This window comes from Tripterygium wilfordii, chromosome 8 (assembly GCF_013401445.1).
Source record: "Tripterygium wilfordii isolate XIE 37 chromosome 8, ASM1340144v1, whole genome shotgun sequence".
Taxonomy (NCBI): domain Eukaryota; kingdom Viridiplantae; phylum Streptophyta; class Magnoliopsida; order Celastrales; family Celastraceae; genus Tripterygium; species Tripterygium wilfordii.
Window position 1 is genome coordinate 5,575,575 of NC_052239.1, and position 26,730 is coordinate 5,602,304.

A 26,730-nucleotide genomic window follows, 5' to 3' on the forward strand; every position below is an offset into this window, starting at 1 on the left:
TCAATGCAAGGAAGGTAAATTCAGAAGGTTTTAACCGATTTCAATAGGGTAACAATGAAAAAGCGATCAAGGGAGCCAGAAGGTTCAGTGGTAGGCTGGTCCATCATCGTTCATCTCAGCCTAGGTCCAGGATGGTCAAACCTCTAGCTTCTCCTATCAATGTTTAGGTGAAGGTTCAACATCCAAAGGATAAATCCACACTCACCAAGACTCATAAAAGAAGGTTGTAAAAGAAATGACAGAAGGAGAGGAATGTTGCCAAGTGTCCTCATAAGCCATTTGAAGAGTCTGCCCAGTTTCCATCTAGGTAGTCTATTGAAGAGGGCGTTTAGTTCGTTGCTGGTAATTTTCTATCCTTAGCCTTGGGAGGAATCGACTATCATTTACTTTTCAGGCAAGCGGCTTAATATCCAATAGAGGAAATGCATATTCAACAGAAAAATTCGTACCAATGGGAAACTCAGAGGACAGACACTCTTGACTCAAATAATATAACATTCATGATGCGTCAGGCTACTGTACAACAGGAACAGGGCTCAGGGGGCAAGAATGGAAACTCTTTTGCAGACCCAAGGTATTTCGAAGTTCTCTCTTGCAATATGACTTATATTCTACCTTGAGATATTGCAAATGTGGAAGTAATCCCAAAAGCTAACCAGTAGTTGCTAATATCTTGAAGGAGCCAATCAAGGAGCAGAGAAAAAAGTCAATCAAAGATAAGTCCCAGAGAAGTCTCGAGGAAACCAACCAGTGGTGGTCATTCAAGAAGAAGCTTCTGAAAATTCTGAAGATGAGGCAACATCCTGCATTATGTTTGAAAAACCAACACTCAACATGATTCAGCACTTGCGGCCCATCTATCCTTCAGGACATGTGGATGGAAGGTTGGTCAACAGACTCTTGGTGGATAACAGATCAACAACAAATCTTATGCCTTGGTCTACCATGCACAAAATTGGTAGGCAAGAGTTTTAATTGGTTACTACTAATGCTACTATATCAGACTTTGTAAGAGGTATATCTACAGCTCAGGGTATTCTAGCTGTAAACCTCACTATTGGCAACAAGATCATGACCACTCTGTTCTTTGTGATTAATTTGCGTTCTTCGTACAACCTCCTTTTGGGAAGAGACTAGATACACTCTTGCATGGCTGCATGGTAGTTCCATCATATTTATGCCAATGTATGGTATTATGGAACGAGAATGACATAAAAGTGATCAGGGCAGATAAGAATCAATTTTTAGTGTCAGCAGACTGTGTAGAAGCTAGACTTTATGATGAAGACATTGGCAACCTCAGAGTTATGAGCCTGGACAAGCAAGGCAGAACCAAATCAATTAACTTCGACTAGGATTCATCTTTGGAAGAGGTAAAATCTATCTACACTCAGGTTTTTGACCCTTTAATGACCAGAATTTGCAGGCCAATTACCCCTATCATCCAAGAAGTTAATGATGTTGAGACCACCTACAGAAGTTGAACAGGCTTAAGCCTTGAAGGTCACCATACAGAAGATAACCTCCTACTTTGCAGAAAAATGTTTGGAGAGTTTATTTCAAACTAACTCCCAGTAAATGCAGCTGAATTGGTTTTTGAGGAGGACCAACCAGACAATCATACTATCCAGATAGAGGAACTTGAGGTAGATCCAGCAAAGTTAGATGAACTGAAAGTTGACGTTCAAGATCCCCTAGACGAAATCAATTCTAGAATACAAGAGTCTCCACAACCATTGTTCATCAGTCAACTCCTGCCTCCAGACATCAAAGGAGAGATGATTCAATTACTTGAAGAATTTCAATATTGTTTTGCATGGGAATACAAGGAGATGCGAAGACTCACCAAGGAGTTGGTGGAGCATTGTTTACCTATCAAGGAAGGCTACAAACCGCACAAGCAGCCTCCTAGAAGAATGTCAAATGAGGTGATATTGGTGGTCAAAAATGAGTTGGAGAGGCTTCTCAAGGTTGGGTTCATTGGAACTGCAAGGTACATGGAATGCTTATTTAACATCGTCCCTATAATGAAGAAGAATGGGAAGATCAAAGTCTACATCGACCTCCGGAATCTGAATCTTGCTACACCAATGGATGAGTACCCTATGCCTATAACAGACATGTTGGTGGATTGAGCAGTAAAGCACCAAGTCCTATCCTTCATGGATGGACGTTCAGGTTACAACCAGATTTTTATTGCGGTAGAAGATACACCCAAAACAACATTCAAGTGCCCAAGTGCCTTGGGAGCATTTGAATAGGTGGTGATGTCATTCAGCCTGAAGAATATAGGAGCTACATATCAAAGGGCCATGAATTCCATTTTTCATAACATAGTTGATCAATTCATGGAAATCTACATTGATGATATGGTGGTCAAGTCTCATTCTCACAGGGGACACCTTGCAAATCTTAGGCTAGCACTGACTAGAATGCGAAAATACTAGCTGAAGGTGAATCCTTTGAAATGCGCCTTTGGAGTGTTAGCAAGAAACTTCATTGGGTTTCTAGTTCATCAAAGAGGAGTTGAGGTTGACAAGGGCAAAACTAGAGCCGTTCTTGAAGCACAACCTTCTAGTAACAAGAAGGAACTCCAAAGATTCCTGGGACAGGTCAACTTCCTCAGAAGGTTTATCTCCAATCTCGCTGGGAAAGTCCAGGTATTCTCTAAGCTTCTAAAACTAAAACAGGAAAGTGGATTCATCTGGGAGAAGAGGCATCAACAAGCATTCTAGAAGATCAAGGAGTATCTAACAAGACCTTCTATCCTCACTCCTCCTCTACCCAAAAAGGCATTGAAGCTTTGGTTCTATTTGTTGTCTCCTAGCTCAAGACAATGAGAGTGGCAAAGAGCAGACGGTCTGCTACCTCAACAGACTTTTATCTCCTACAAAACAGAGATACTCTCCTATTGAGAAGCTTTGCTTGAGTTTGTTCCTTGTTGCTACCAAACTCAGACACTACATACTATCAGTCACAGTTTTGCTCTTATGCAAGATTGACCTCATCAAATATTTGTTGTCCAGACTGATTATTAGAGGAAGAATTGGCAAATGGTCCATCGCCCTGATGGAGTTCTCTTTCCAATATGTACCTCAGAAGACGGTGAAGGAAAAAGGGCTCACAGATTTTCTTGTTGATCATTATTGTCTAGACATTGAAGAAACAGAGTCTCTATAGTTAAGGACATGTCTGATACCTATACTTCCTGGACGCTCCTATTTGACGGATCTCGAATGGACTTGGCATCAGGATGTGGTATTGTTATGATTTCTCTTGAAGGTCAGAAAACTCTTCTATCCTTTCAGTTTGATTTTGATTGTACTAACAACCAAGCAGAGTATAAAGCAGTCATCATTGGACTGCAGATCATTAGAGAGCTAGGCATGCAAACAATTGAAGTCTTTGGAGATTCCCAATTGGTGATCAATCACTTCGGAGGCACTTACAAATGTCATAGTCCAGACTTTGCACTATACTACATAGTGGCCAAGCAACTTCTAGAAAACTTTGATGATGTAATTCTATCTCATGTTCCAAGGAGATTCAATACAAAAACAAACGAGCTTGCATATGTGGCCATAAGAGGCAATATTCCTCAAGGAGTCTATGACAGAACAATCATAGCACATAGGAAACCTTTGCCTTTTGTCAAAAGGAGGGCACTTGCTATTTTGGACCTGTTTCATGTGGAGATTTCAGAGTCAGATTGGAGACATCCTTTGATCCAGTTCCTGAAGTATCCAAACTTAAAGGCATACCAGAAGACCAAAAGGAGAGCAGTCAACTACGTGTTGATGGATAGAGAACTCTACAAGAAGAGCCCAAAAGATGATTTATGCCTAAGATGTCTGAGTTAGGAGGAATCTATGAAGATTATGGCAGAAGTACATGAAAGAGTTTTTGGAGCCCACCAAGCAGACAGAAAAATGAGCTGGCTCATCAAAATGTATGGATACTATTGGCCTTCTATCCTGACATATTATATCCAATACTACAAGGGATGCTAGTCTTGTCAGATACACAAACAGATTCAACATGTACTAGCTACTACCATGCAAGCAGTTGTGAAGCCTTGGACATTTAGAGGATGGGTTATGGATCTCATTAGGAAGATATTCACACCTTCTAACAAAGGGCATCATTTCATCGTAGTAACCACGAACTACTTCACAAAATGGGGGGACGTGATAAAGGTCATCAAGGAGAACATCATTCACAGATTCGGTCTTCCCCAGTACATTGTGGCAAACCGAGGCATAATATTATTAGGAGATCAAGTACAAGTTTTTGCCTTGAAGTATGGTTTTGAAATTTCACATTTTACACCATATTATGCACAAGGCAATAGGCAAGCTAAGTCTACTAACAAAATATTGAAGAGCATTATCGACAGAATGGTGGAAAACAGGCCAAGGGCTTGGCAAAAAGCTATTTTAGAAGCTATGTAGGCCTGCAAGATATCAAAATGGACAGCAACAGGAGCTACACCATTTATGCTGACTTATGGACATAATGTAGTTCTTTCTATGGAGATGGCAATCAAGTCAACAATGGTAGCCTTGCAAAATCAATTATCTCTTGCAGATTATTATCTGGCAATGATGGTAGGATTGGAAGGCCTAGATGAAATTAGACTTGCTACCTATGATCATCTTCAAGTTCAGAAGCAGAAAGTTATAAAAGCCTACAATAGGAGAGTACGAGAAAAGACATTCTCCTGTTGCAAACCTGGTCTGGAAAGTTGTTCTCCCTATTGGCCAAAGAGACTCAACATCTGACAAATGGTCACTATCCAGGGAAGGACCTTATCAGGTGACAGAAGTGAAGAAATGAGGTGTTTACTGGTTACAAGATCTGGATGGGACTCAGCATAAGCATCCTATAAATGGGAAGTATCTCAAGAGCTATTACTCTACCCTATGGGAAGCTATGGATAAGTCTGTTTTGTGCTAACCTTCTACCCTATAGAAAAAGCCAAAAAATAACTTTACCTAGAATAAAACCTCATCCATTCTACCCTATCCACAATAAAATCTTGTCATTCAGAAAGCCAAACCAATATCCAAATTATTCTACCGTTAGCCATTCAGAAAAAAGCTAGAAAATATCCAAAAATACACCACCAATAAAGCCCAAAACAAAAAAAAAGCATAGAATCCAGTAAGGTACCAGAAGCATTCAAGTGAACCTCACTAGTGAAAACAGAAATAGGTTGAAAAAGTCAGCAAAATTTAGTAATTCATCATGATCAGGGGTTATCAAGCAACACCTCCAGAGGCGTCCTTAGCAGCTTCATCACTAGCCAATGGCACGTCAACCGTCACGGTAGGAACATAAGGAGAAACTTCTTTAGAATGCATATTCAACTCAACACAGATATTCTTCAGCTGGTCTCATTTGGTAATGGCAGCTATAGTGTTCATCTCAATGAAGGACTTTTCACTAGCAATAGTAGCTGCACGATCATCCAGCTTGGATACTTGAGCATACATAACCATTGAATCATTAAGAGTAAAAACATTCTTATGAGAAATACCATTCATGCAACCTTACTTTGGCCTAGAGGGTGATATTTCTTAGTTTTAACTCCTTAATGTTCCTCCGCTCCTCTTCCTCAGCAACTGAAGAAGACTGCAACTCACTGCCCATACTTTGAAGCTTAGCATCAAGCTCCTCACATTTCTCTTCTTCAGTATTTAATTTTGAGAGATGAGTCCTGTTGCTGCTGAAGTCAGAGATGAGAGTGGGGAAATCTTTTGAAAAAGTCAGAAGCCTTCCACGAATAGAGTCAAACTTGCGAAGAAGAATATAAGAAGTGCTAATCTCTTAGCATTATAAACGAAGAAGAATAAGAAACAACAAGACACCCCGCGTCAAATATAGACCCATCGTCTTCAATCTTTTATTGCTTTCTTAGGCATGGCTCCGGTCACTTATCTTTTTATTTAGCATGGCTCCGTGCCAACTAGTACTTAGATTTATCTTTCTAAATGCCCCCGTGGCTATGTTTTAGTTTAAGCTTGTAAAGCACACCTACATCCTAGGATGTATCCATTTTCAATGAAGATCCCGATGCATTCCAGCAATGCGTTGTTTTTCATTTCATTCTAATAGGAGTTCTTTTCATTTCAATGATTAGTGTTCTATTTTTCAGATTTTTTCCAGATTGGCACTCCAGACATTTTAAGTCCTTTTCCTAGAAGGTAAACCTCGAGCCAGCAGCTTGTGTTCTCTAACTGCACATAATCCATTTGGTGTAGAGGTCAGATTCGGTGCAGAATCTTACAACAATCCTATCAAATTCTTTGGACTGACAGCAAGCCCTGGCACACCTACATATCCAACATCCATATCCACAAAATTGTTATTCCCAACAGCCAGAATTGTGAGATCTCCTGTTCAGAGTAGAAGATAACCAACATGTTTTTGGCACACTTGGTGGGACATGAGTATCAAAAGCAATCAATGTTGTGGTATCTCTTGTCCAGTGCAGAAGACGACAACTAGGTTCATAAGTAGATAATATTTATTCAGTTAAGGACAAATTATTTAAAATATCTTTTTTATTGATCAAAGTATCCTCAACCCTTGTTTTATTTCTAAATTTCAATAATCAAATATATTTTCTTACATTAGTGTGATTGGACAGTCATAACTTACTTGTTTGAACTATGATTGAGATGATATTTATGTCATTCTAAAGAAGACTCAAAGTTTATATTTTTTTTGAGATTCGAACATTATAAAGGTCAAATTGAGACTCAAAGTTTATTTATCGGATTTGTGTTTCTAACAATAGTGTGTTCGGACAGCTATAACTCCATTGTTTGAGTTCCGATTGAGATGATTTTTACAAAGTTCGAAAGAACTCTAAGGCCCACAAAATCTTGTCTAATTCATTTTTGAAGATTCGAACATTTTAGATATCAAATCAAGGCTCAAAGTTTGTATATTGGAGTTATGTATCGTACAAAAATAATTCTGCTCTAAACTAATATACACTAAGTTTATCTGCATTATCTGTTTTGATTTTATTATGATTAGCATATATTGAAATTATCTTAACTAAATTTATAAGTACTTCATGAAATTTATCTTCATTTGTCACTAGTTTATCTACATTATCTGTTTTGGTTTTGTTATACTTGTTATATATTGAAATTTATTTGCACTAGGTTTATCTACAGTAGTTTACCTATATTTTCTATTTTGGTTTTTTATGGTTAATATATATTGAAATTTATCTACCCTAAATTTATTTGTAGTAGTTTATCTTCATTATCTGTTGTTTTGTTATAGTTCATATATATTGAAATTTATCAGTATATTACATTATCTGTTGTGGTTTTGTTAATGGTTAGTATATTGAAATTTATTTACTCTAAATTTATTTGTGCTATCTGTTGTGATTTTGATATGGTTAGTATATACTAGAATTTATCTCCGCTAAATTTATCTACACTAAATTAGTCTATCTACAATAGTCTATATGCATTATAGATTGTGGTTAGTATATATTAAAATTTATACCGGAGATAAATTTTATGCACTGCTGATAAATCTTCTTGCATTAAATTTATTCGAGAGATTTTTTCACTTCAGAATATATTAATAATGGATCTTGTTATAATGAATTTTCCATATTAATTTAGAATATTTTTTTTTCAAAATCTCCCATGTATTTTGGGAGATAAATCATTTTAAAATTTCATTTCAAAAAGAAAAAGTCAAAACTGATGATTTCATGCATGGAGAAATTGTAGAAGAAGAAATAGGAGGAGGGGCCGATTGATAACACCATGTAATGTTGTTAAATAAAAATGGGCATATAAGTAATTTAATGAGTTGTGTCTTTATTAATAATTTTTTTAGGTTGTCCTTATTGGAATATGTCTTTCCAATTGTGTCCTTATTGATGATTGGCCCTATAAAATTCTATTATTAATATTATTTTTTATATTTTACTTATGAGCAACAAAGAGCTTTTGACCCAGATCAACTATGGTGGTTATTTTCCAATCTTGTCAGTTTTTTTAGGACACTTCGTTGAATTGGTAAATGAGAACAATCCTTAGTTAGGGAAGCAGAAACACAATCAGGATATTTCTCAAGCCAAACTTGAGGAACAACCAACTTTTAGAATTTCTAACAATTTATGAGATACTTTATTGTAATTCCTAGATGCATAGTCCAAACATTCTTCACTCAGTAAATTTACTACATCAATTATATGACCAAACTCAAAAAAATGGTATGTCGTGGACTTGATAATCAAAAACAGAATCCATAAGTCTATATCTCAACTTTAATATCCTGCTAACCAGCGTCCAAACATATTTACAAGCCCTTCAAAAAAGCTAACGCCTCAGCCATAATTGGGAAAAATCACGCTTCACAAAGTCCACAAAGACCATAAACACAGGAACATTTGAGTCATGAAGTACTCCACCCATGCCAACTGCGCCAACCTTCTTAAAAAACCCCTCCATCAACATTTAAACTGTATCTACCTGCTATAAGAGAATGCCAAAATGGAATCGAGTTCCTCCTTTGTAAGCCATTGATTTAGTTTCGAAAGGCTTGGGCTTGAACATATTACAAAATATAGTTATTCAATTTTGTCAAGTATTTTGATGAGTTGTTATATGATATTAATATGCAAAATTGAACTTAAGCTATATGATTAAAAACATTCATTCCTAGTGTTGGTACTGAAAATGACCTCCAGTCACTTGCTGACACGTGGCAGTGAGGGACCCACAATTGACTATGGTGAACCAATCTCCAGTGGACACATTGCAAGGGTAAGGAGATTTTAGATTAATGTTTATTCATTTTGCAGGTAATTTCAGTATTACTTAAGCTGAAATCCAGGAGGCAGTTGCTGAAAATTAGGGATGTTTGAAAAACCATGTCCGAGAGGCTACGAACAAGGGATTTGTTCTCAATTTTAATTTTGGCTTCAAATAATTTGTTAACCAGAAACTGAGATTTATGTTGGATAAGCGCAAGAGAGGTTCACGAGAAATCAGAGTTTTAGGAATGTACATTTTTAAAAGTCTCAGACATGACTCCAGCTACTGCATATCAACCAAAGATTAGACCCACGTTCATCTTGCATTTTGAAGAAGAAGGAATTCTCCCACGTTCACTAAAAAATGAGCACTACCAATATGGCAACTGTTAACCATTTTTCCTCAATTGTATGCACAAGGCCTACGATCTAGGATAGTGGAGCAAGATGCATGTTTCCAGCACTCTCACATCTACGTTGAAGAAGGAGCATGACCTGGGAATTCCTACCACGATGCCCATTACTAGAAGGAAGCTACAATTATGAAGAGTTCTACATAGCAACCTTAGCAACAAGTAAGAGGACAGTTCCCCATGACCTCCCACGACATAACATGCCCAGGATCATGTTAGGGAAAAAGAGTTGAAGATTACCTTGAAGACGATAAAAGGAAGAAGAAAATAGACTTACACTCACTCCAAGTCAAACAAAGACCCTGCATCAAACACAAACTTCGTGTCTACAATACTTTACTACTTTCCTAGGCAATGACTCTCGTTAACTATCTTTACAATTAGCATGGCTCAAGCGAACTAGTTCCTTATATTAGCCCTTTACATTTCAAGGCTCCGCAACTATGTTTTTGTTTTAGCTTGTAAAGGATGCCTTAATACATTCTAGGATGTATTCCCAGTTAATGAAATTCCTGATGCATTCTAGTAATGTGTTGTTTTTCATTTCATTTCAATAGAAGTTCCTTCATTCTGGTGTCATAAACTAAAATCCTAGTAAAGTGTCGTTGCTGAAACCAAGTCAGCTATAAGACCTTGCCCTTACGCATTCACGGTTAGTTGTAATTCTTGAGTTTAACTACATGGTATTCTTAATGCTACTATATTTTTCATGACCACCTAAAATGGGTTTCAACAGATGATATTCCCAATCAAGCTATCTCTTCTGAGATCATCATTTAGGTCACTCACTGCATGGCTTGAATCTATCAATATAGACTTTTTTACAAATGCACTCAACTCGCCTAAGGTAATTCAACTCTTTTCTACTTTCTAAATCAAGATGCACTTAACTTAGAGAGTGGGGGTCAATTTGTTATGGTCAAAAATAGTTAGGCCCATTTTCCTTAAGTATAGCGTAAAGTCCATTAAGCTTTTTGACTAATAAGGCCCAAGGACCACGTTTTATGTATCAAGTCCACTATGATCACCATGAACTATCCACGAATAGGCCAACGGACCTTCACAGGTATGACAACTATACACTCTAGCTTTACCATTTGCATAACATCTTGTCCACATTATTCTCTGTTCAGGCAACTTGCCACCCAAACCTTTCTCTTCAATTCGCCCTCATCATTTGTCTTAGCTGCAATTATCAGAGTCGACCTCAAAGTTCAAACAATCATAGACTTTTCTTTAGTATCAAACTTGCAGGATTTTTTACTCCATGTAACATTGTAACTTGCACCTGTACTATCACAAGGGACGAGCTGCAATCAGTGATATTCTTTTTGTTATCAAATTTATCAACCCATATTTCTAACAAACGCCATTCTAAAAATATCCCACTATAGATCCTCCTTGAGATCTGACCTTACATGGCATGATGTCATCTTCATTTTCTATATAAACTCTTTATTCTCCCGGAAGAAGGGGAGGTTAATCCAAAATCATTTAGAGACTACATTCCCTTTTGCCTTAAGCATTATTATCCATCCTATCTTTCTAAACACTTTCTTCACCGCACATCTCTCCATGGTCACACGTACACACATTTGCATCTATTATAGCTTTCTTTTTGGCTTATGCCTTTATTGATTTGACCGTCAGAGCTTCTTTTGTCGACACCCCACTGGTGCATAATTTTTTCGATTATCTTATGCCTACGTGTCTTGCAAGTTGCTAGTGGCCCACTTCAACTTTTCATACATTGTCATTCGAGCACCTACAGTAGTCATGGTTTTTTTCCCAATAGTAAGCGTGCTAGGACTTGCTATTAGTCCAAAGAATTGATAGGAGGTTGTGCACCAATCTGACTTGATACCAGACAAACTATGTGTAATTTGAGAATACAAAACTGCTAAGCTTCACACGAAATAAAGGACTTAAAAATTTACTAAGCATCACACGATAAAAGCACAAATAGAAGACACACTTCGAAATAAGAGTTCTTATATTAAATTAATAAAGATTGATAATACATCACTGGAATGTATTGAAGTGTTCATTGATACATTGATGGAATGTATGAAGATGAATGCTTTACAAGCTAACACAACATAATAATTACGAAAGCTACAACAAGGGAGATTGAATAAAGATACAATCGGCCTAACAGGGATTTATCAGAGTTATGCTAATTACAATAGATAAAATTTATAAAAGCATGGTCTGTGTTTGACGTGAAGTATCCTCAACTTTTGTTTTTGTTTGTTCTTATAGTTCTTTGATACGTGGTGATGTGGTCGACTTCTCCTTTCTACTAGGCATGACCTTGGCATGATTGATGACTTTCTCCTCAAGTTACCTGCCTATTCTCCTCTATAAGCTTCATGCCTTCAAAGTAAGTGGGCTAGTAGTAATTGATTCAAATCATGGGCTTCACTCATTGAGATTGTTGGGGCACAAAGTTCCTGAATTTAATCCCTCCCCTAAAAAATAGGCATCTTGCATGTTGTTGACACTTGCGGTTGGCGATATCATCTTTGATCATTCTTAAGGGATGATCATAGAAAAGTTGCTTATTTGTCAAAATGCAGGAGATTCTCAGTTTAAGACCTCAATTGATGCATAGTGACTTGAAACGTGTTTTATAGAAATTCATAGCATATGGCCTCAAACTCCTTGATTTTCTAGTTTCCTGCGACCTTATCTAGCTAAAATATCGTATTATTGCTAGCAAGCCACCCCTTTATGAAGGACACAGTTTTATAGATAAATCCTTATATTTTAGTCTTTGAAGAAGTGTATTCTCATTGACTTAACCCCAAACCAATACAGTACACACATATATATAGCTCAGAGTTTAGACTAGTGTATTGTACAGTGCATTACAGAATACAGTCCAGAGTTAAATATAAAACTATCTATATATACTAATACGCCCCCTCAATCTGGACGTAAGGGAACCACGGACAGATTGTTGCGAAGAAACTGAAAACGTGGTGAGGAGAGACCTTTGGTAAAGAGATCTGCAAGCTGATGTTGAGACGGAACAAATCGAACAATGATATCGCGACGCAAAACCCGTTCTCGAACAAAATGATAATCAACATCAATATGTTTGGTTCGTTCATGAAGGATTGGATTTGCTGTCAAGTAGGTGGCGCTAACATTGTCACACAAGATTTTGACAGGATGAGGAACAAAAACACCAAGATCTTTGAGAAGTTGTCGCAGCCACACAGATTCAGCTACAGCATATGCAACTGCCCTATATTCAGATTCAGTGGAAGACCGAGACACTGTAGGTTGTTTCTTGGCTCTCCAAGAAATGAGATTGGGGCCCAAAAACACAGCATAACCAGTAGTGGAGCGACGACTGTCACGACAGCCTGCCCAGTCAGCATCCGTGTAGACAGTAAGTGAACAATCTGAGGAGACCCGTAGATACAAACCATAATGTTGAGTACCCTTCAAATAGCGAAAAATTCGCTTGACAGCTTGCAAGTGAGCAGTGCGTGGGGCATTCATAAATTGAGAAACAACATGAACTGAATGAGCAATGTCAGGTCGAGTCATAGTTAAATAGTGAAGAGCACCCACCATACTCCTATATGTGGAAGGGTCAGCAAGTAAATCACCATCCATGACTGATAAAGAAGTCTTACTAACACTAGGAGTTTTGACAACATTGGCAGATGATAAAGAGAAGCGATGCAAAAGATCAGACAAATATTTTTGTTGACATAAAAACAATCCAGCAGAGGTGCTGGTTGCTTGAATGCCTAAAAAATAATGAAGATCTCCAAGATCTTTCATGGCAAATTGAGTAGAAAGAGTGGAGATAAATTGATGAAGGTGAGTGGGATTACTACCAGTGAGTATAATGTCATCAACGTACAAGAGTAACACAGTGATACCAAGAGGAGAACGATGAATAAACATGGATGAATCTGAAGAACTACAAGTAAAACCATGGGCTAGGAGAAAGGAGCTAAAACGAGTGAACCAAGCTCGAGGGGCTTGTTTAAGTCCATAAATGGCCTTACGAAGTTTGCATACATGATTGGGATAAGTAGAATTGATGAAGCCAGGAGGTTGTTTCATGTAGACATCTTCAAGAAGGTGACCATGCAAAAAGGCATTTTTGACATCCAATTGACGAATGGTCCAATGGGAACCAATGGCAAGAGATAAGACAAGACGAATGGTGGTGGGTTTGACAACAGGACTAAAAGTCTCATGAAAATCAATGCCAGGGCGTTGATGAAACCCTTGGGCAACAAGGCGTGCCTTGTAACGATCCAAAGATCCATCCGATTTGTATTTAATCCGATAAATCCACTTGCAACCAATTAAATTGTTACTTGCCTGAAATGGCACAAGATCCCAAGTGTTATTAGCTAACAAGGCATTGAACTCATCTGCCATAGCTAACTTCCACTTAGGATCTTTGATTGCTTGAGAATAACAAGTAGGTTCACTGGGGTCTATAGTGGAAACAAGGGAAAGGACTTGGCGAGGTTTGTGTTTGCCCACTTTGGATCTGGTGACCATCGGATGAACATTGGAAGTAGAGGGAGTGGAGGAAGGGACTAAGCTAGTAGGAGCCATATGGTTGAGAGGTAAAGGAGAAGAAGTAGGAGGCATGGAAGATGTAGGAGGGACTGCAGGTGAAGGAAAAGTTGTAGGAGAAGTGATGGGTGATGTTTGTAAAGATGAGTGAGGAGGTTGGAATGGAGAATCTCGACCATGGACAAGAGGGAATTGGATGGTTGATAATGGGGATAGATAGAGAACTGGTGGGGGAGAAACAGCTGGAGTTTGAGTGACAATTTCTTTGTAAGGAAAAGTGGTTTCATTGAAGACAACATGGCGACTGATATAAACTCTATTGGTGAGAGGATCAAGGCACCTATACCCTTTGTAGTTAGATGCGTAGCCAATAAAAATGCAGCGAATTGAGCGTGGGGAAAGCTTGTGTGACACAGTGGAGCTAAGGTTAGGAAAGCATTCACAACCAAATGGCCGAAGTTGAGCATAAGAAGGGATTTTATGAAACAGTTTATGAAAGGGAGAGCAATGATTCAAAACAGGGGTTGGAAGCCTATTGATGAGGAAGATGGAGGTATAGACAGCATCAGCCCAAAATGTTGAAGGTAATGAAGAATCAATGAGAAGAGTGCGAGTCATTTCAATGATATGGCGATGTTTGCGTTCCGCAACTCCATTTTGTTGTGGAGTATGGGGACATGACTTGCGAAAGGCAATCCCACAAGAAGAGAAATGAGTAAGTAGAGTGTGATTGTCAAATTCTTTTCCACCATCACTTTGAAAATTTTTTATTTTGCGATTGAACATATTCTCCACAAGACGTTGGAATGTCAAAAAATGATGGTAAACTTCAGATTTAAAACGCATGAAGAATAGCCAGGAATATCTAGTGTAGTCATCCACAAAAATCACATAATAGCGAAAACCAGAATTGGATATTATAGGAGACTGCCATACATCAGAGTGAATAAGTTGTAACGGTTCAGAAGTACAATGATCAACAGCATGAAAAGGTAATCTACAAGATTTGCCCAAATTACAAGGGAGACATTTAGTAGCCGATGGGGAGATGCCTAATGTTGGACAGATGCGCTGAATTGATTGCAAAACATTGTGACTAGCATGACCAAGACGTCGATGCCAAATAGGAGCAGAGAATTTGGTAGTGAGCAGGGCTGAAGCTGAATTGTTGACAAAAGTGGAAGGAATTTGATAAAGATCGCCGCTACCGGTGACTTTGAGAAGAGTTGTCCCCTGGAGCTTGTCCTTAACACAGAAGGAATTACCATCAAATATGACCACACAATTATTGTCACAACAAAGACGTTTGATAGATAACAAATTATGAGATAATCGAGGAACATGATATACATTGGATAAATGGAGTGGTCTGGTGGGAGTGTGAAGAGTTGCAGAACCAGTTTTGTTAATCTCAAGCAATTCACCATTACCAACAAGGACACGGTTAGAACCAAAATAATTGGAGGAAGTAGAAAGATTACCTTCATGGGGAGTCATATGAGTTGAGGCTCCAGAGTCGGGATACCAAGAGGAGTCATTGGTTTCACCAACAGACATGGCAGCAAAGGACCTAGGAAGATCATTAGGAGTGCAAGCAGTGTTATAGCGGTGATAGCATTGGTCTGCACGGTGGCCTGGAATGTCACAAATTTGACAAACATCAGGAGACGGAGAAGGACCCAGAATACCAGTATATGCTTGGGGGGCACCCGTGGGGCGAAACGAGTGAGGTTGGTAACGACCAGAACCACGTGAAAATTGATAGCCATAATTGCGACCACCATAACATGAAGAAGTGTATTCTCATTGACTTAACCCCAAACCAATACAGTACACACATATATATAGCTCAGAGTTTAGACTAGTGTATTGTACAGTGCATTACAGAATACAGTCCAGAGTTAAATATAAAACTATCTATATATACTAATAGTCTTCTTGGACAATTTTTCTTTAGACATCTTGATTTATAGCAGCCTAAGCTTGGATTGCAGACAAAATGATCATAATCCCTACAAAATAGAGAAATGGTTAGTGTAAAGTCTCCTAAACCTTATCACGTGTCATTTGATGGTTCGTTGAGAGCATCCAATGGTAGACCCAATACCGCCATATGTCGGAATATGACTGAAAGTCATTTTTGGTATTGCCAAACTTATATCCATATATTTTGCTATATTATTGATATTTGCTATAATTCATTTAAATTCAATTGTCGGTGGCAAGTAGTTATATGGATATGGTGCTTCACTCGTAGACGCTTCTCCAGCTCTCGCAATAAACTAAAGGAGGAATATGCTAAAACTTCGTTTGAGACGGTGTTTTCCAACCATGCAAAGGTAGTTTGATTTACAGAATTAGGTAACCGGAGACAAGTTCATTTAATTAAGAGATTCATAATTGATTCACCACATTAATATCCTAATAATTGTGTAGGGTAATCCATATTCGAACACTTATGCAAACAAAAATAATTTGTGCTGGGCCTGTTGACATTATATATATGAATGTACACATGAAGCCTATCATAAGAACCTAAAGTAACGGTATAAAATAAGGATAACTTTTTGAGGGAGTATATTAATGAAATGAAATGAAAAGTGAGACCCACTACTTTGGATTCACTTGTTCCAAATCAATTGTGAAAATGTAGGTTCGTATTTTAGACCCTTATGAGAGAATTCTTGAATATAGCATTGCTCTAGTGTGTGATTCTACACCTAAATAAAGTGCGGAGCTGCCTAAAAAGGCAAGTTTTGAATAAACAACAAGTGTGGGACCCACATGTTTGTTGGGCCCACACATTCAAAAGCTACCTTTTAAAGCATATTCGCACTTTGCTCAGGGGTGAACTGGGTAGAAATTGCAAGAGGAACACAAAAATTGAAAGAGATTTGATACTGCTAGTCAATTTCTTGTTTTGAAATAGCGAGAGAAACCCAAAAATTGAGTGGAAGCAATTGCGACAAGCAAGAGAGGTGAAATTGAGTCGCGTTAGGGATGCTAAATGGGTAAAAATCTTATAACCCAAAATTTTTAATCTCATCCACTCAATGGATCCAACGACTAAGATAGAAGTGCACAAGTTATGTTAACTTATGGGTGTCCACATAAGAGAATATTTGTGTGTATATATATATATATAAATTTTCTATCCTAAGGACACATTTTGCAAACACATTGTGCGGACAATAATGAGGACCATTCGATGCAATTGATGGTCCAGATCTATTTCTTTAGAAAAACTTACACCACGCGCACTTTCTTTCTCTCACTTTCGTGGTCTCGTAACCTCTCTATCTCTCTCACTTTCACGACTGAACCCAACTCTCTCTCTCTCTCACAACCTTTCTCTTTTGGATATTCCTCACTCAACTCAGATCGGATTCGCATGTTCTTTAACCTTTATCTAACCGAAGACCCAGTTCATGCAGTTGATGGCTCAAATCGAACTCGCATGTTCTCTAAACCTAAGACCTAGTCAGTGAGCAATCGTAAAATCCTCTCTCTCTCTCTTCACTTGACCCAGTCGGTGGAAAAAACCACAGAACATCAAGCTTTACTCATCTCACTGGTGAGGCACGATTTGTCGAAAAGTAGGGGATTTTCATGTTTGGATTTCAAAATCTCGTAATTAGGTATTAGAAATAAAGTAGTTGAGGTGCTGTCTAAAACTAGGGATTTTTCATGTTTAGTTTCTTGATGAAATCAAGCAGATTGTAAAGATATTTTGTTAGATTGAAGCTCGCATATTGATGAATATACATATTGTTGACTTTTTCGAGTTGCTACAGGTTTATGGAGGTGATGTTTGTTTTATGTTGTAGCCGTTTGGATGAGTATTTTGATGAAAAATGCATGACAAATTTAAGCTTTTTGGCTACTGGACATACCTGGATTAATAAAATATGTAAGGATACTAATATTGTATTAAGACCACAACAACCATGTGTTTAAGAAAGTTAGAATACCTGCAGAAAATGTATCATTAACATACGTAAGAATCCACTTGAAATGGATCTCGTACATTGATTTTAACCACTTATTCGTAGACAACCCACTATGCTCGATAACCTCAGCCCATTCAGCCTCAAACTCTTCTGGACCCCTCTGAATTTCATATGCATTTCTAAAATCATGGATAATGATCAACGATAATAATTTTGGATGGACCTATTGGCATAACACCCAAATACTACTTCAAAAGTCACAGGAACGACTCAGTTGTCTCGTCTCTTAAGAATGCACAAGCAAAGAGGGTTGTTTGATAATGATGGTTGACTCCGAGAAAAAGTCCAAAAATCATTCCATAACGATTAGTGTTATAGGTAGTATCAAACACTACAACATCCCTAAAAGCTTCATATGATTTTTTGCATTCTACATCTGTCCGAAAGCAATGAGTGATTATGTTCTCTATGTCCATTTTGATCGTAAAAGAGAATTTCAAATTTTTATCCTTTTCAGCTTGAAAGTACTCGTACAACATTTGTGCATCATGTCCGACATACATTTTAATCTTATCCCGGTGTGCATTGTAAAAATCATTTTCTATACAACCAATATTTTCTAAACCTCCTGCTCCTACCTCCAAAATACTAATTTGATTGTGAATTGACACATTAGATGCACTAACTTGTTGTGTTAATGCCTTCTTCGTAGTAAACATGGAACAGTGAGATCGTAACAAATGCACTTTTCTTGGTATTGTAAGGACATGGTTATGTACTACGTAAAATGTCATGAAAGCAAAACTGTTTTTTGAATCACACCATGTATAAGCTATCCTAATGTTACATCATTCTCTAGTAATACCATGTTTTCGAGTAGGAACATAATCTAATTTCTCCGCATCTCGAATCCCTTGTTTGTAGCATACAAATTCTCGTCTAATAATTTCATAACTCTTATTTTTTTTCTTGTACTCCACATTGAAACACTAAACCTAGCTTCCCTTGCATATTCGTTGTAAAAATTACGGGTTTCATCTAATGAATCCAATTCTTGCCCAATTTTTAGAATTTGTTCAAACTTTACTTGAGGAACATAAGTAAAATCATTATACGATGATGAACCCATGTCCATTTGTGATTCTGCATTAGAACCCGTTGTAATACCATCCATAACTAAAAAAAATTCGCCTATAAATGACAAACATCAAGTAGCACAATATCACAAGAAGAAACAAAAATTGATGTCAACAAACATAAATTCCCAACTTTCACATATCGAAATCCTCAACATTTAAATATAATGTTATTAAACTTACATCGCCAACATGAATCCTCTACCTAAATCCCCAAAATAAATTGATGTTCATAACCTAACATTCAATCTCGAAATCCTAGAACCAAAATCCATAAATTTACATTGTAGATTCATATCACATAGACAAATAAATCAGTGGGAAAAGATTCTTGTATACCTTTACACGTACCAAAATCCCCATAACCAAGATTGTTGCTTCATCTAGTTGGGTCCAGCGGAGAGTCTGTTTTGTCAGAAGAAGAAAGAGTGGTTTGTGTGAGGCTGGGTCTTTGCGTTAGAGAATAAAGAGAAGGATTGGAGATTTCGTGACTAAGATAGATTGTAGTTCACAAAGATTAAAGTCAGAGACTTCATATAATGAAAGAGAGAGAGGGAGAAAAGGGTTACATGAAGAGAGAGATGAGAGAGATGCTTGTGGGTGGGATTTTCTTAGTGAAATGATTTGGGCCATCAATTGCATTGGACAGTCCTCATTATTGTCCACGCAATGTGTCCGCAAAAGAGAAAATTTGATATAAATATGAAATCGACTTCTCACATGCACACCAATTTTACGCACTTGTTTTTCAATTATAGATGTTGTGAGTCTCATAACAAATTTGTGATCCCTATTTTTGTTGTGCGTTATTACAGCCATTGAATTTTGAGTGCGTAAAGTTGATGCATAAATTTAGTGCGCATGTGAGAATTCTTCATATAATTGACTTCTCACATGCGCACCAAATTATAGATATTGTGGGTCTCACAGTAAATTTGTCCTCCTCACTTTTGTTGTACTTTATTACAGTTATTAAATTTTGATTGCGTAAAGTTGATGTATAAAATTAGTACACATGTGAGAATTTTTCTATATATATCAATTCAATTATATATATATATATATATATATATAGGCCTCCACTTTCTTCCCTGCAAAACTCAGTGCCACATTGGAAAAAAAAAAAAGAAAAATTGAACAATTAGTTTATTTTAAACAAATTAAATTAGATTAGAGTAAATTCAGTTCACTTAAGGTTGCCTCCCCCGTGGGACAAAAAAATTAGTTTCAATTAACAAGGGGAAGCATGTTCTGAAACTTTTTCGAGTCATCTATTGTACCAATTTGCTTCATCTCCTCGACATGTTTAGCCATGCGCTACTACGCTATGTTCTGGGAATATGTATGCTCAAGTGTAAAACACCTTCGCATGAAAAAATTACTATGTAAATTTCCAGGAGTTGGTGCAGTAGTGTGAAGCTTACATTCTTAGGGATATTGCCATAAAAAAGTAGTTTAGGAATTGCCCTAATTGCAAACTTCACACAAGACAATTGGAGGGCTGCCACTATATATGATGCAGGTTTGTTTGACTCCGTATCTCATATTTGGATATTTGGAGATGAGGAATAATAAACCTTTACTTAACTTGTTTTGATTTTTATGTTGTAACCCATAACAGAAAATAACAAACTTTTTAAGTCGTTTTATAAAAAATGAGCAATTCAAAATTCTATTCTATAGGGTTGAATAAAAATGCAATTGAAATTTTCATTTTATTTCATCTTGATATAATTGCCATGCTTAGTGTGTAACTCGTTGATTTTTTATTTTGAGGGTTCAAATAAAAAGAGGGTACCGGTCCATATTAAAATAATAATAATTGAATCCATAAGTAAAACAAAAAGTACAGAACGAATAACTAATTCATCACTTCACATTATCTCGATCAAAAGAACCAGTCAAGATATAATACATTGGTCATATCATTGGAGCAACCGAAATATTGATTTTCTAAAAAAAAAAGTATAATCTAGATAAATGGAAAGATGAGATAAAGAGAGAAAACGAATCTCAATGAAATGAGATATGATTCCAATATATACTATGTAAGGTCTATGAGTCATCTACTAAAACAAAAAAAGGCAATGTAGAAAAGCATCAATACTGATTGATCCGTAATTAAATGAATCCATTCATAGAACAAAAAAAGAAAAAAAATCAAGAGTCCCGAGCCAATAAAGACTGAGAAAATTGACTCAAGAACAAATTTAATTAGAGACTCCATTGTAAAATTAAAACCTAACCATTAATTGAGAAGTGATGGGAACGACGAAACCTATGAAGGCGTAGAATGTTGGAAACGTGCAATCCAGCGGAAGCATATAAGGACCTCATAGACATAAACGATAGCTAGACAGGTTTCAAAAATTTCTTATCAAATACTAATCACCATAGCACAAACCATATATCAATTAATTACAAGAAGATTATATACCTTGAGATCTCTCTTATTTGATCTCTAATAATCAGGAACGAAGGATGGAGTCAGCGAGTTTGATACTAAGCTCAAACCTACAGATCTTCCACCGTATGCACCAATTCCCAAACTTGGATTGAGAGGGTGGTCTCTTTTCTCCAAGAACCTGAAGAACACAAATCAAAACTAGTGGAAACGATTAGAGAGTAGAGAGGTCAACTGGTGTCTCAAAACTTTTTTTTTTAACAAAACACACACTATGTGTGTATTTATAGGGTTTGGCCACACCTAGGGTTTTCTCCCTAGGTGGGCCGGCCCCTAAGCCTCTCCATCTCCTAATTCCGGTCCGTTTTGGTTTTCCTGTATCTTCTAGTATTGAGCTTCTGGGCTACAATGGGGACCAACTAGGAAAAATAAAACATGGGTTTCCTATGAATTTAATTATCAGCCCAAACCTATGGACATAATTATAATTCATAAATTATAATATATTCCACTAAAATATTATAATTGCACTCCCCGTTTTATCTCAAATTAAATCTGAGCCTTTCGTTATACTTGTTCATAAATTCCTCACGTTAAGTTATAGATACCCGTCAATTAAATATGTCACTGACATATAATATTTAATTGACATCTTTAAATATTTCCTTGATCTCACCGCTTAACTTATTTGAATGTGTCGGATTAATTAAAATCCACCTGCAGGGTTTTGACACAATCTCAAATCCTATAAGCATTCTCAAGAGGGTATCATCAATCCATAATTGGACGTGAATTTTATTAACAGATTATTTTCCATCGTACAATTAATGCGGTGGCCCAACTCACTTGGTGTTTGTTGGCCTGTACAAAAAGACCTCACCCTTTAGTAAATCAAAGTCCCGTACATTAAATGCACATGTACCAATAATCTTTAATAAATTAAGAATATGAACAATTCTATAACATCTGTGTGAGTGTACAATTTTCCATATAGTCAGACTGGGAAAATTGACTCACACGTAGTCCTGATCAATTCACTCCAAGTGTACTGGTATAGTAAGTTCAAGCTTTATCACTCTCCGTAACCAAGATAGGTATACTGAAATATTATACCACAGCCAAGCCGACGGTTTGTCCAATTCCGTCTTAGCTGTGATCGCTTACTTATATTCGATAAGAACTTATGAATTGATCTTCCGTGTGCAAGCTTAGACTCTACACACCAATTCATATACCATACAGAATAAAAGACACCGATGCCAATATGTCTTTTCTCATTTCAAATGCTAAATATATTTTATTCAAATAAATAAATCGAGTTTGAATATTACATAAAATAATGGCCTTTAGCATACTATTCCTATCATAGAATTCATTGGGTGGGATGGTGAAGCAAACCAGACGGAGAACAATCCCGTGTATCCTAAAAGGAAAGTTCATGACTAGTCCTACAACTAAAATAACTATAGAATGAGTAAATATTCGCCTGCGAAAGTTTTTCAGTTTTATTCTATCTTTCTTTTCAAATTGTGATCGATCTAAATCTGATATGATAATGAAAATCGAAAAAACCAAAATAAATATTCATTATAAGAAAATGTCCCTATCTCTATTATATAACTATATTATATATAAATATTTATTACCTTCTAAATAATATAGGAGATGTGTTTAGTTATATAGCAAAACAAAATAAGATAGAAAACTTTCTGAGAGATTAGATGAATGAAATTTAAAAGGATATCATGATTCGGTACATTATTCATCAATATATCTTTTTCTTGATCCTTTTCTTTTATTCGCAAGGAGCCGGATGAGAAGAAACTCTCATGTCCGGTTCTGGAGTAGAGGTGAAAGTGAGAAAGAATCATCAACTATAACCCAAAAAGAACCAGATTATGTAAACAACATAGAGGAAGAATGAAAGGAATATCTTATCGAGGTAATCATATTTCTTTCGATAGATATGCTCTTTAGGCACTTGAACCTGTGTGGATTACATCTAGACAAATAGAAGCAGGTCAGCAGGCAATGACACGAAATGTCCGTTGCGGTAGAAAAATATGGGTACGTTTATTTCTAGACAAACCTGTTACGGTAAAACCTACAGAAACACGTATGGGTTCTGGGAAAGGATCTCCTGAATATTGGGTAGCTGTCATTAAACCGGGTAGAATACTTTATGAAATGGACGGAGTAGGAGAAAATATAGCTCAAAAAGCAATTTCAATTGCGACTTCAAAAATGCCTATACGAACTCAATTCATTATTTCGGTATAGAAACGTAGAACCCACCCAAACCTAAGAAAATGGTTTTTTGGAATAAAAAACAATTGCAAATTTCTTTGTTTTTTTGGACAAACAATATCTATTTTTTTTTACTTCGCTTTTTGGCTGTATTGCAAGAATAGATTAAAAAAATGATTCAACCTCAGACTCATTTGAATGTGGTGAATAACAATGGGGCCCGAGCATTGATGTGTATTCGAATAATAGGGACTAGTAATCGACGATATGCTCAAATTGGTGACGTTATTATTGCTGTGATCAAGGAAGCATTACCAAATACATCCCTAAAAATCAAAAGTGATCAGGGCTGTAATTCTGCGTACTTGTAAAGAATTCAAACGCGAAAATGGCATGATAATACGATATGATGACAATGCTGCAATTGTCATTGATCAAGATGGAAATCCGAAAGGAACTCGAATTTTCGATGCGATCACTCGGGAATTGAGTCACTAAAATAGTTTCACTAGCACCCGAGGTATTATAAGATAGAAGAAGAGTCTGCGATATAGTTGTAGTATACAATTTGAAGGAAACCAATTATGAAATAGATGAAATTAATCAGTAAATTTTGTGTGTCTCACGCATATATTAAAAAAAACAGACCAAAGAGCATGTCAATATAAAAAAATGAGAGGCAACAATAATTTGAGTTTATCATAGGTAGGGACACTCTTGCTGACATAATAAACTCTCTACGAAATGCTGCTATGAATAGAAAAGGAACAATTCGAATACCTTTTACTAATATCACCAAAAACATTATTAAAATACTTTTACGAGAAGGTTTTCTTGAAAACGCCAGGAAACATTGCGAAAGCGACAAATATTTTTTGGTTTTAACCCTACGACATAGAAAAGGGCTCCATAGAACTAGTTTAAATTTAAAACAAATAAGTCGACCAGGTCAACGAATCTATTCTAACTATCAACAAATTCCTAGAATTTTAGGTGGAAGGGGAATTGTACAATAGTTTCTACTTCTCAAGGTATAATGACAGATCGAGAGGCTCGGCTAGAAGGCATCGACTGAGAAATTTTGTGTTATATATGGTAATCTTTCTGATATCCGAATTTCTTTCGAAACTTATTTTTTGTTTTGTGAAAAAAGAAAAGAAAAAGAGACAGGACGGGTTTTCTTTTAATTTCACTCCTCCTACATTAATTAGTTGATACTTTAATTTAAGGAGGTTTTGCATGGAATGAAAGAACAAAAATGGATTCATGAAGGGTTAATTACTCCATCACTTCCAAATGGTATGTTTCGGGTTCATTTAGATAATGAAGATTTCATTCTAGGTTATATTTCTAGAAGGATTCAGCGCAGTTTTATACGTATACTGAGGAGGGATAGAGTCAAAATTGAAGTAAGTCGTTATGATTCCACTAGAGGACGTATAATTTATAGACTCCGCAACAAAGATTAGAACCATTAGGTAGTTTTTTAAACTTCAACATTCCTTTTATAGAGATCGTTAGGGGTCAAATTGCAAGAAATTTATTTTCTTCCAATAAGTATATTCAGAATTAAGTTTAGGAATGACAACGATGAAAATAAGAGTCGCTGTTCGTAAAATTTGTGAAAAATTTCGACTGATCCGTAGACGAGGACGAATTATGGTAATTTGTTCCAACCCTAGACATAAACAAATACAGGGATAATCTTTCGAAAAGTTAATAAATATAAATGAAATTTAAAGTCAATAAAAAGAACTTTCTAAAGACCCGATGTATAAAGTATAAAAAAAGGATCTATTTTGACATGAAAAGGAGATATCCACATATCTTTGACGTATAGTTATGAGATAATAAAATATGGCCAAAACTATAACAAAAACAAAAACCAGTTCTCGTAGGAATGGATGATAGAAGTTTAAACCTTCAAGATGTTTGTAGGCTTTTAGTAATGTAAATAGAACACACAATGAAAGAACAGAAATGAAGAAGAAGAAGAAGAGATGTGCAACGGAATGATTCTCATTGCTTAAAGGAGCAATAGGCTCCTGAGTACAATAGATTGGTTTCAAAATGAAACGGTCACAAGGATGTGACTAATAGAATAAAGAAATAAAACAAGTTTGAATAAGTAAAAGGGCTGAGCTTAAATAGGTAGTACTAAGCCTAGTAAAACTAAACAGCCCAACCAATTAAACCAAGCCCAAGTCATGGGTCTAATTAAATAGGTTAGGGCAAAGAAGAAGCTCTGCAGAGGTTCTGGGAAAGAACATGCGCAAAGCTTCAATGCAAGAAGGTTGAGTTTGCCTTATGGGATGCGTAAGCTCCCTCAAAGTGCGATGCTCTTAGGTTTGGGCATGAATGTACTCCATAGGAGGGGGTGCATGAATGTTTTGCCCAAAGGGAGCATATTGTGGCACTTGTGGCATTGGATAATACATGGGATGCACATAATTGTATGGGGGTGGCATATGGTCTGCGGGAGGCATATTGGGAGGTTGATAGACATTTTGTGGGGCAAATTGCACCGCATTGTCTTGTTGAAGTGGTTGAGGTGCATTTTGCGAAGCATGCTCACCTTGAACATTTGGCAAATTTTGGGCATTTGGTGCATTTTGGGCATTGCCAATTTGGGCATCTTGCCCTTGCACCGGATTCATTAATTCATCAATGTTCACATGTTTCAAAAGACGACGCAATGCATCAAGATTCATATCACCCCCACGAACACTCCCTGCATCACTCGCATTTATATCAGTACCTCTCCCGTCTCTATTAGACCCACGCCCACCAACATTGTCTCTAGGTTGAGACATGATGGCAAGGAACAATAGCACGTAACACACAAAAGTAGCAATCAACCAAGCAAGTAACACAAGATTTTCAATCAACGAACAACCAAGAACAATATCAAGCAAGAACAAGTGCAAAGATAGGAGTAAAACAACTATCAACCTCAGGAACAATAACACACCAAGATGTAGCAAGTAGTGATAGAAAGAAAAATTACGCAAAGCTCTCTCAAACAACGTATCACTACCAAACAGCAAACAAGGTGGCATCCATCGCTCACAGGAATCTAAGTTAGCCCCATCCGCCAAGTTCTCCTCACAATTTTTTTTGTATTTTTTTTTCTCTCTTTTCAGCAACTACACTAGAAAGCAAGTAAAAGGGAGGAACGAAGTTACCCTTGAAGCGTGACCGTGCTCCTTCCTTATTTGATGGCGTT

General features: G+C 36.8%; 3 protein-coding genes across 3 annotated transcripts; 1 reads left to right on the forward strand and 2 right to left on the reverse strand.

Moving 5' to 3' along the window:
• The first annotated feature begins 3,188 nt into the window (after positions 1-3,188).
• LOC120003585 lies at positions 3,189-3,860 on the forward strand. Its single transcript, XM_038852606.1, has one exon. The coding sequence runs from the start codon at positions 3,189-3,191 to the stop codon at positions 3,858-3,860; it is 672 nt and encodes a 223-aa protein (XP_038708534.1).
• Positions 3,861-14,671: 10,811 nt separating this feature from the next.
• LOC120003586 lies at positions 14,672-15,728 on the reverse strand. Its single transcript, XM_038852607.1, has 3 exons — positions 15,695-15,728; positions 15,249-15,569; positions 14,672-15,012 (listed from the first exon to the last, which is right to left on the reverse strand). The coding sequence occupies exons 1-3, from the start codon at positions 15,726-15,728 to the stop codon at positions 14,972-14,974; spliced, it is 396 nt and encodes a 131-aa protein (XP_038708535.1). The 3' UTR covers positions 14,672-14,971.
• Positions 15,729-17,634: 1,906 nt separating this feature from the next.
• Positions 17,635-23,419, reverse strand: LOC120003587 (protein FAR1-RELATED SEQUENCE 2-like). Its single transcript, XM_038852609.1, has 8 exons — positions 23,347-23,419; positions 22,656-22,801; positions 19,193-19,258; positions 19,096-19,111; positions 18,713-18,908; positions 17,979-18,521; positions 17,739-17,896; positions 17,635-17,660 (listed from the first exon to the last, which is right to left on the reverse strand). The coding sequence occupies exons 1-8, from the start codon at positions 23,417-23,419 to the stop codon at positions 17,635-17,637; spliced, it is 1,224 nt and encodes a 407-aa protein (XP_038708537.1).
• Positions 23,420-26,730: the final 3,311 nt, after the last annotated feature.